At 39.1% G+C, this 10,632-nt stretch overlaps 2 protein-coding genes across 3 annotated transcripts in view; one reads left to right on the top strand and one right to left on the bottom strand.

Annotated features, from left to right (window-relative positions):
* The first annotated feature begins 5,134 nt into the window (after positions 1 to 5,134).
* Positions 5,135 to 7,839, top strand: LOC120939942 (putative nuclease HARBI1). 2 transcript variants are annotated; one of them, XM_040352407.1, is made up of 3 exons: positions 5,135 to 6,217; positions 7,236 to 7,595; positions 7,764 to 7,839. In XM_040352407.1, exons 1-3 carry the CDS (start codon positions 5,515 to 5,517, stop codon positions 7,766 to 7,768), a joined length of 1,068 nt encoding a protein of 355 aa, XP_040208341.1. In that variant the 5' UTR covers positions 5,135 to 5,514; the 3' UTR covers positions 7,769 to 7,839. The 2 variants fall into 2 exon arrangements, with proteins under 2 accessions (XP_040208341.1, XP_040208340.1); XM_040352406.1 differs by having other exon boundaries at positions 7,236 to 7,829.
* Positions 7,829 to 10,632, bottom strand: part of LOC120939941 — a 6,197-nt gene continuing 3,393 nt past the window's right edge. The window contains exons 7-8 of the mRNA XM_040352405.1: positions 10,624 to 10,632; positions 7,829 to 9,972 (exon numbers count right to left, since the gene is read on the bottom strand). The exon at positions 10,624 to 10,632 is cut by the window's right edge and continues 125 nt beyond it. Coding sequence (XP_040208339.1) covers positions 9,764 to 9,972; positions 10,624 to 10,632 — 218 coding nt within the window. The 3' untranslated portion in view covers positions 7,829 to 9,763. The remainder of the gene's footprint in view (positions 9,973 to 10,623) is intronic.

Below are 10,632 nucleotides of genomic sequence, written 5' to 3'. Positions count from 1 at the left end.
TAGGCTTTTTCCGGCGTAAAGTTACCCCTGCTATATGAGGCGTAGCTAATGTTAAGTATGGACGACGTTCCCTCGTCGAGTTTTGAAAAATGTTACGTCGTTTGCGTAAGTCATTCGCAAATAGGACTGTACGTAAGTTACGCTCACGTCTAAAGCAATGAAGACTTGCGGCGTAATTTTGAGCATGCGTACTGGGATTTTTTTAACGAACGGCGCATGCGTGGGGTCACAGTGAATTTACATAAAACACGCCCACATCATCCCCATTTGAATAACACATACGTTACGCCGCCATAACTAAGGGCGCAAGTTCTTTCTGCATACGGAACTTGTGCCCTAAGTTACGGCGGCGTACCGTATATGTGATACGTTACGCCGCCCTGACAGATACTGCAATGTATCTGAATCCGGCCCAGTGTTTTTTGGGGAAAAATGACAGTTTAATGAATAAAAAAAACACAATATATTATTTTATTTTTTTTGGAAAATATGAAATATGATGTTATGTCGAGTAAACAGATACCTAACATGTCATGCTTTCAAATTGCCTGCGCTTGTGGAATGCTGACAAACTATGGCACTTAAAAATCTCCATAGGCAATTTAAAAATGCATACAGCTTACCAGTTTATAGGTACAGAGGAGGTTTAGTGCTAGAATGATTGCTTTCACTCTGATGTTTGCACCAATACCTCACATCTGTTTCTATATGTTTCTATAGGGCGTGACCTATGTATCCACCAGTGTGCGCGAGCATGCAAGGATGGGGGCGCTATAAAAAAATATGTTTTTTTAATTATTTCATTATATTTTTACATTTTAACACTGTCCCTTTAAAAAAATATAAATTATCACTTTTATTGCTATCGCAAAGAATGTAAACATCCCTTGTGATAACAATGCAACATGACAGGTCCACTTTATTGAAATCTCTTCTCTACCCTAAAGGCAAAAAGTTGGGATTTTTTGCTTTAAAAAAGTGATATCATGATGTCCTTCCGGTCCTCCTAGGCCAGTGATGGCAAACCTTGGCACCCCAGATGTTAAATTTCCCATGATGCTCATATACTCTACAGTGTACTTGAGCATCATGGGAAATGTACTTCCAAAACATCTGGGGTGCCAAGGCTCGCTATCACTGTCCTAGGCCATAGAGATGAGCGGAGGCCATCTTTCCTTTGCTTATCTCTTTGCCCAGCCACCGCCAGCACCGGATCGGTTCCTCAGCACTGTGCCCCGAGCCCACCCTGTTGTGTGACACTAGCGAATTATTGTTTTCTAATGTCTTCCAAAGGGTGAAAGAGCGAGCCAGACCCAGGGGGGGGGGGGTTTGGTGTGCAATGGGGGTAGAGTTAGTGTGGGGTGGAGGGCTGGAGCGACGGGGGGGGAATGTCTGTGGTCAGGTCTGCCAGCTCCCCCCCAACCATTGGAGCACCAGCCGCCACTGTCTACAGGTCAACCCAAAATTGCCCTTTCTCTCCAGCATCCACAACCCCGGTCGCCAAGGCACGGTTCCTCCAGGTGTGCTGTCATTGTAATTGCACTGTTATTGTACCATCATGGGTTGCTAGAACTGCCAGAATGCTAACAGCCAACTACGGCTTGCCCCAGCATTCACAGGGGGTGGCACCTCTGTTGGGCACTTTCATTTTAGGGGGCTCTGATATAAGAGGGGTCCCTGACAAATTGGGGGGCTCTGATTACTCTTATGTAAGGGGGGCGCTGTGATGGGGATCCTAATGAAAGGCGGGACTCCAATGGGCACCCTAATGTAAAGGGGAACTCTGAAGGGGACTCTAATGGGCTCAAGTTTATTTGGAATTAATTTGCTTTGCTACAGGGTGACAACGTAGGACCTTAATAATGGGAAGTGTCCGAACAAGGACATTTTTGGTAAGATCACTAGAAATTACTTGGATTAAAACTGCAGATTTAAAAAATTTAAAGCAACTTCTGAAATAACATTAACATCAAACCATATATGAGATGTTAGCGGTTTAATTCAGATCTACTCTAATTTGGGCTTCCAGATAGTAAAGAGTGTTTTTTGTGCCATATAAATATTCTGTTGTATATATTCACTTTTTGGATAATAGCATCATTTACATATGTAGTCTCTGAACAGGAGGAAATCTTCCATTTCCAGCTTCTCTCCGGCAAGTTTAATATTTCAGTTCACACTGTAATCTACCGCTACCAGGAAGAGCCCTCGAATAACAATCTAGCCGGCAAGACTTAGCCGTCATCCTCATTACAGCAAGAAGGTCAACTACAAATAAGGGTGGCAGACCCCACAGGAAATGTTTTATGTATTATTTCATAAATGGCACACTGTTACCTTCCAGAGATCTCCATGTTTTAATGATCAACCATCTTTAAAGAACAAAAAGATAAACTTCAATGCAATAAAAGTAGGACAGACTCCTAAATGTTACTAAAGGCCTTACATTAAAGATCTTCATCCTTTTTTAGCATTATCTCCCCAATAAATATTTGCTGTGCATTCTTTATTTGCATGATTGCCTTACCCTTGCCTGTCTTGGTACAACCAGGCAGATATAGTGAGGTGGGATAAAACAAATAGAAAAGCTCCCAAGCTTAAAGGGACCCTATACCCAGATTATTAATTTCAGTAAAAAAAAAACATTGAACATATTTTATGCTTGTTATTTACCTGTAAAAACCTCCCTTGTGTAGACATCTGAAAACAATAATGCCCCGTACACACGATCGGATTTTCCGTCGGAAAAACCTTTGAGGTTTTTCAAATGGAATTCCGCTCAAGCTTGGCTTGCATACACATGCTCACACAAAAGTTCTCTGAACTTTCGTCCATCAAGATGGTGGTGATGTACACCACTACGACGAGCCGACAAAATGAAGTTCAATGCTTCTGAGCATGCGCCTGAAGGACGGTAAACGACGTAAAAAAAATGCGCTGGGCGCACGTATGTTTCTGAATGAGCGTATCTAGTCATTTGCATATTCTACGCCGAACTCAACGGAAGTGCCACCTAGCGGCCAGCCTAAATATTGCACCCTAAGATACGACGGCGTAGGAGACTTACGCCGCTCGTATCTTAGCCTAATTTAAGCGTATCTGGTTTCCAGAATACGCTTAAAGTGGAGTTCCACCCATTTTTTTATGTTTGTCTGTGCTGCATGCCCTAATCTCATAGTGTTCAGAATGGACAATTTTTATTTATTTTATTGCTTGTAAATACCTTTATTTTGTAGTCCTTCATTACTTCCTCCTCCTTATTAGCCTAGGCTATTAAGTCACAAGGCTATTCGCAAGGGTTTCTGGGATAGGCATCCTATATCCCAGTAGTCCTTGCAAATAGCCTAAGGCGGCAACTTCCTCTGACACTCCCGTTGCTATGGAAACCTGACTGAAACCTATTACATCGCTTGTGCAGCACTGAGCAAGTGCGAGATCTGCAAGGCTGAAATCCAGCAAGTCATACAGTCTGGCTTCATGATGCCCACACTTAAGATGGCCACTGTCTAATTCTAGATTATAAACAAACTAAATGCTGTAACAACCTAACAAAATGGACCTTAGTTTACAGACTAACTTTACTAGACTACATTAAGCTTGTGTATTACAGGGGTATTTATATTTAAAAAGTGAAATTGTGGGTGGAACTCCCCTTTAAATTTAGGACGGCGTAGATTCAGAGTTACGTCAGGGGAATCTACTGATACGCCGGCGTAAAGCTACCTGAATCTAGCTATATCTCTCCACACTCTCACCTTCGCGTATATTATCTAAACCCACTGCCTTTGAACTTATAAATTATTTGGAACTTTGAACTTATAAATGATAACTTATAAATTGCTTATACATTTATAAACTTTATAATAATAAACGTTTAAATGACTTCACGATGTCACCCCAATCTCTGCAGACCTTCATACCTATATGCGTAAATGGTCTTCTATTCTACGATGTCTCATCACTCTCCCCTGTTGGAACAAAATATGGTCATCTACTTCCAAAATATCTCGATGTGTGGCGCACAGAGAGATGGCTTACAAAATCCTTATGTTCTGGTACAGAACACCTGCAGTTTTGCATTGTCAAGATCTTACCCTTTCCTCTTTATGTTGGTGTTGTTTTAAATAAAGAAAAAAGTGCAGCGCAAAAATACAATCTAATAAACATATAAAAATAAATATAAATATAAAGTGTCCAAGTGCAAAAATTAAAGTGTCCTTTGAATAAATAAATAAATCCGGCAGGGGTGAGAGTGAAGAGGAGACACCAGAGGTAAATCCACCACCAAGGTAAGGATGGACTCTCACCTCATTGCTTCGACCCATAAAGAGTCACAAAGCATATCAGCATATCAGCTTCCAAAACTCAGTCAAAGACCAGCTTCCAGTCTCCAGCATGACACCATATCAGATAGATATCCACAGGTCACCATAAAAGAAAAACACACAAGAATCTAAGTGCTCTCTGTATGTACCGGGGATATTTAATGAGGAAAAAGTGGTACACTTACATTTAAAATCACTCTGAGCCGAGTGCGAGCAAAGCAGCATGTACAGCGAACAACCCAAACACAGCGGCGATGATCGAGGGTGACGTCCGTGCGTAACTCCTCCCCCTTCGTACGCGTTACGTCCCGTGGGTTCTCTCTCACCCGACGCTGAGGAAGTCCCGCCCACGGGACGTAACGCGTACGAAGGGGGAGGAGTTACGCACGGACGTCACCCTCGATCATCGCCGCTGTGTTTGGATTGTTCGCTGTACATGCTGCTTTGCTCGCACTCGGCTCAGAGTGATTTTAAATGTAAGTGTACCACTTTTTCCTCATTAAATATCCCCGGTACATACAGAGAGCACTTAGATTCTTGTGTGTTTTTCTTTTATGGTGACCTGTGGATATCTATCTGATATGGTGTCATGCTGGAGACTGGAAGCTGGTCTTTGACTGAGTTTTGGAAGCTGATATGCTGATATGCTTTGTGACTCTTTATGGGTCGTGGGTCGAAGCAATGAGGTGAGAGTCCATCCTTACCTTGGTGGTGGATTTACCTCTGGTGTCTCCTCTTCACTCTCACCCCTGCCGGATTTATTTATTTATTCAAAGGACACTTTAATTTTTGCACTTGGACACTTTGGGGTCAATTCACAAAGCTTTTTTTGCCGATACCGGTCGTTATGTAAACGATTTCACACGTTATTGAATCAAGTCCAATTCACTAAACGATTTAACGCTTGTAAAAATCATCAAATAACGTTTCACTACACAGAACCGATATTTTTAGTTTTGAGTCGTTATTGAACGTATTGATCGTTGTTTTAACGACTCAAATCGTTAAATATGTACAGAAGTGCAATTCACAAAGGTTTTTTAGACAATTAACGATCGCTAAGCAATCGTTAAATAAGCACCTCCCTGAGGGTGGCGTTATGACATTTCCCAGGCGGTATATCATTTGTTGAGAGGAATTTTTTGGCGGTTTAGGCTTGTGGTAAATTTTGTTACGAGTTTTGTGCAAGATGGAACCATTTGGATGTGCTCTATTTGAACTGAAACTGATCCAGAGGCGAAGAAGGACACGTCAGAATGTCGTTCAGATAGAGAAACGTGTATTTCGTTCACGTACCTTTTTGGATCAATTTTCTGAAACCCAGGTGATAGCCAAATTCAGATTATCCTCTCCCATGATATATTCCCTGTATGATGAAATACACTTGGCCCTAGAAACACGCACGCGGAGAAGTAATGCAGTACCAGGTCTTGTGCGTTTTTTGGCAGTACTTCATTTTCTAGGAAAGGCCTCATACCAACATGTCAGTGGTGAGATTGTTGGCATCTCACAACCCAGTTTTTCCCGCTGCTTGGTCGACGTCCTGCAAGCACTGCGACAACTTGCTCCAAAATACATTCATATGGGCAAGTCACGTGAAGAGCGGGATCAAATAAAACGTGGTTTTTTTGACCTAGCAGGAATGCCCAATGTCATTGGGGCAATAGACTGCACCCATGTGCCATTATGTCCCCCATCAGAACAGGAGCACATCTACAGAAACCGTAAGGCTTACCATTCCCTCAACATCCAGGTGATCTGTGATTCGAACCTCATAATCCGTGATGTTGTCACCGGCTTTCCAGGATCCTGTCATGATGCCCATATATTGCGCCAATCGGGAATATATGATACTCTGGACAAGGACTTAGAAAATAATGGATGGCTGCTGGGTAAGTGTGCTCCACTGTTTATTTTATGGTGTGTTTTCCAGTTATAAATGCGTATTTATTTTTTTATTCCATACTAGACTGACATTAGTGCTATATCAGTAACATGACAGCTCAACAGCTTTACATTAATCAGTATTTCAAAAACATGTAATAATAAACTCAGAATTTAAATGTCCAAAATACTTTCAAGTACTTTTTAGTTAGCTATCACCTGGTTCAAGGTCCACAAATCTTTCCTTTCTCATGTGAGGTGTATTGTTGTTCCACATGTTCCGTGTGCACTGAAAAGTAGTCACTACTTCAAGCTTGCTTAAGTAATGTATTACACTATCATATTAAGACATCACATGACAGAGCTAGGAACTACTTATCAAAACACACATGACCAAGGTGTGCCAAAGAAGCCACCCACCAGAATTAAGTACAGTACCTATATGTAAATGATTGCAGCATAAGATGCAACAATTGTGTCAGTAGTTGATTTACTTGAATGTATAGTTAATATTTAAATCTGGGAGTTCAACACTATCCCTTCGGTTAACCCCCCAATATGCATAACATCAAGCAGCACTACCAAGCACAACAATCACCCCCCCCCCCATTGTGCATATGTATTGTACATGAAACAGACATGTCCCTCTGGTTCTCCGTTATAGTCCCATACGAGGTCTGCACTATAGTATTGAAATATTTATGACAGGCAGACTTTTCCTCCAGCATTTTTATTTTCGCATAACATTCACATGCACTACACTACACTACACTAATAATGGCCCACAACTGTGGTATGCTGTTGTGTTGTGAGTTAAGTACCATTAATGCTCAATCAAAAGTACAAATCCAGAACCTTGCCCCCACAAATAATTTTAAAATGTGCTTTATTAGACGTATGTTATCCATATGTGACTAACAATGGAAAATTTTCTAAAATGACCACACAATTGGCCACTACATCATGTGATTTAGCATGATTTCTTCTATACTTACAAATAAATTTATATTGTTTTAAAATTTATAGGAGATGCTGGTTACCCCTGTCTACCATGGCTCTTAACACCAATCAACAGGCCATCCTCTCCTGCAGAAGCAGCTTACAATGTTGCTCATACAAAAACAAGAGTGGTGATCGAAAGATGCTTTGGTGTCCTAAAGAGCCGTTTCCGATGCATGTCCTTGTCTGGTGGATTCCTACAGTATTCCCCCAGTAAGGTAGCTGATATGTTCCTAGCATGCAGCATTCTCCATAACATTGCAAGGCATGGTGGACTACAAGAGGAACTAGACACCACAGTGGAGGATGACATGCCCACAATTCCAGTGGAAAATGATCAAAGGGGAAACACAGCAAGAAGTAAACTGATTGCAAACTATTTTTCAGGTAATAAACCACCGTAACATGGTTTTAATTTTCCAAACACCATCAGAAATGATCACAAACTTGCATTATTAAGTTGAAGAGACAGACATGCTGTAAAATGAATTATTTGGGCTGATCTTGTTTATCAATGTAAAATCTTAACCAATGATGTTTTTTTTATTATTTCAGGTTAACTCAACTCTAAAAACTTTGGAGAACTATAATAAAATTAAGACAAGAGTACAAAAATTGCAAAAAAAATGAGTCTTTATTTTGTTTTTGTATTTTCACTTTGTTGTACTTCTTTTGCATTTATTTTTTACAACATTGAACAATAACAGTTTCAAACATGTAAAATAAAAGTTTCACTTAAAAGTCTTTTACAAAATCTAAATTGTGTTTGAATTCTTTATTGCAACAAATGTAAGTGTGGGTTATACACGCAAAAATTCTGTTTATCTGCTAATAAGTACCAACATTTTTTTGACATTAGTGAGAAGCAATAAAATAGAAGACAGAACTGTGTGCCAAAGACAGTTGAAATGCTGCAGTTGCCTGAAACCATGTCCTTGCCAGAAAGATGGTGAATGAAATGAGTGCTGTTAACTGCGTTGTGTGGGAGAGGGGAGAAATGAAATAAAACTAAAATAAATACCACCAATTGACGTAATGGCAGATGGCTATAGCCAACCTAAGGTAAAGAGAGTAAGTGACCTGTAAAGAAGCCGTTGATATGCAAACCATTAAATAACACAATAATTGAATCATAATATTATATTTTTGGTGTTATTTATTGTTTTGTATATCATCACCTTCATCACTGGTCACTTAACTCTACCTTTGGTTGCCTATAGTCATCTACCATTACCCCAAATGTTACATATATTTTAATTTCTCCTCTCCACCCCACACCGCAGTTACCATTACTCATTTCATTACTGAGAAACAATGCACGTTAGTTCAAATGTTAACTATTCCACGCAGGGCATTTGAAAGATGGAATAGCGGTTGTCTACAAATTGCAGAAACATTTTTAACCTCATTAGTCAGGAAATGATACTTACATTCCATACCAATAACATGTGGTTTCAAAAGTTACAGAAGTCAAATTACAGCCAACACAACATCAAAAATATATGGTTGGGCAAGATGGAGTATGCAACCATTTGGATGTTTGTTTTTTTAGTATGAATCAAACTACCGGCGAAAACCACACAGAGAAACATGGTCCTTGCTGTGACAACAACAATGGATGGCGCATTTTAGTCACAGAGTACAGATAAAAAACCAAGCACTTGAGTGAAAATATCAATAATTTACATCCACGTGGATAAAATATAAAAAAAAAAATTTAGATCCAATAGTGTGCCTTCCTGACGGAAGAAAAGCATGACAAACCTGTCACATTTTCTGCTGTGACAAAGGGTGTCTGTTTCAAATGCGTAGACGTGATGTTATGTGATGTATTCTCCTATTAAACGAATATGATTGATGATTTTATGTAGTGCTGATGAATTATATCTCTACTCTGTAACTTCAACTCTATTACTATTGATAGTTCACTTCTACTTTTCAACAATCCTACCACTTTTTTTGCCTTACAACAAAAAAATGGTTCTGTTTTTGAAAAAAAAATATACATGTTAAAACAAATATTTGACAATATTGTTGCACTTGCATTTCAACGTGTATATACAAACAATTATGAAAACCGTAATGATAACAGTAATGAATACTAGAACATGCTTGATAGATAAAAATAGATTTCACATAATTCTCAACCTTTTTTGAAATGTTTTCAGAGGCTGTAATGTCATAGCAAAAATCCCATATAACATTAATTGTATATCTATTGAAAATAAAATCAAAGCTACATAACTGTCTAAAGACGTTTCATTGGTCATCCAACCAGCTTGATCAATGATGGCCATTGAAACATCTAAAACTCAAATACAAACGTCATGTTGATTACACATATTTGGTACAGATCTGCAACGACATGGTCAAATGACATATTTAACTGGAAAAAGCATCTATATAGCAGTCAACTTTGGGCAATATATGACTTAACAATGTTGCGTGCTGAGTAAAAATTTAAAGAACAAATGTTTGCAAGCTCTTTAAATTCAAACTCAGTTGTGAATTATGTGAAATGTATTAAAAAAAAAAAATTGTACTTCTTATAACATTTAAATATCCTGAATAGTAAAATTATCAATAGCATCATTTTCGATAATACTTTCACAAACAAAACTGCTGTGGTTGCTGCTGGTTAGATTCCGAGCATTATGAGATTGCTCACCAGGAGATGGCAGATGTGCTTCTAAGAGTTCAGTTAGTTTGGCCATAAAGGAGAGCTTCTGCTGGCGATAGGTGTGTTGAGCTGCATTATGTTGCTCTAGGAGAATATTAGATTTGCATATGTTACTATTTAGGTTATCCAATCTCTGCATGAGCTGTTCTCTAAAATTTTGTTGTTCACTATGAAATCTATCACTCTGTTCTCTATCAAAATGGTACTGTTCCCTATCCATGTTTCGTGTCCTACAAATTGTTCTCCTGTCTCTAGGTCTGCTTAACTCTGGGGGTTCAGTAGCAACCACATCAGGAGTACCCAGGATGGGTGTATCTAAAGTTATATGGTTGGACACAGTTGGGTTTGGCATTACTTCAGAAGCATTTACATTACTAGCATTTTCATGACTAGATTCTTCTAGGAAAAGGGTGATTGATTCCTCAGGGTTGCTTGGTGGATCATCCTCCACCTGGAAGTAGACAGACGGCTGTGCATTCAAAGAGTGGTCACTTTCAATTTCTGCTTCTGACACTAACTGCCTTTTGTCAGCACCCTCTTCCAAATAAATTTAAAACAAAATGGTTAACCGGATAGCTACTGGCGATCAACATTTTTTATTTAAAAAAATTACTTAGAGAAAGATTTAAACCATTTTAAAAAATATATAAACACACACAATTGTGCACCAGTTGGTTATCTTGAAGATACAAGATGGAAGTATATGAGAACATGTTAAATGTTTGGATTTCTCACCGTTTTCAT

Source organism: Rana temporaria, chromosome 5 (assembly GCF_905171775.1).
Source record: "Rana temporaria chromosome 5, aRanTem1.1, whole genome shotgun sequence".
Lineage (NCBI taxonomy): Eukaryota > Metazoa > Chordata > Amphibia > Anura > Ranidae > Rana > Rana temporaria.
This window is presented reverse-complemented; position numbering and strand designations above follow the sequence as displayed.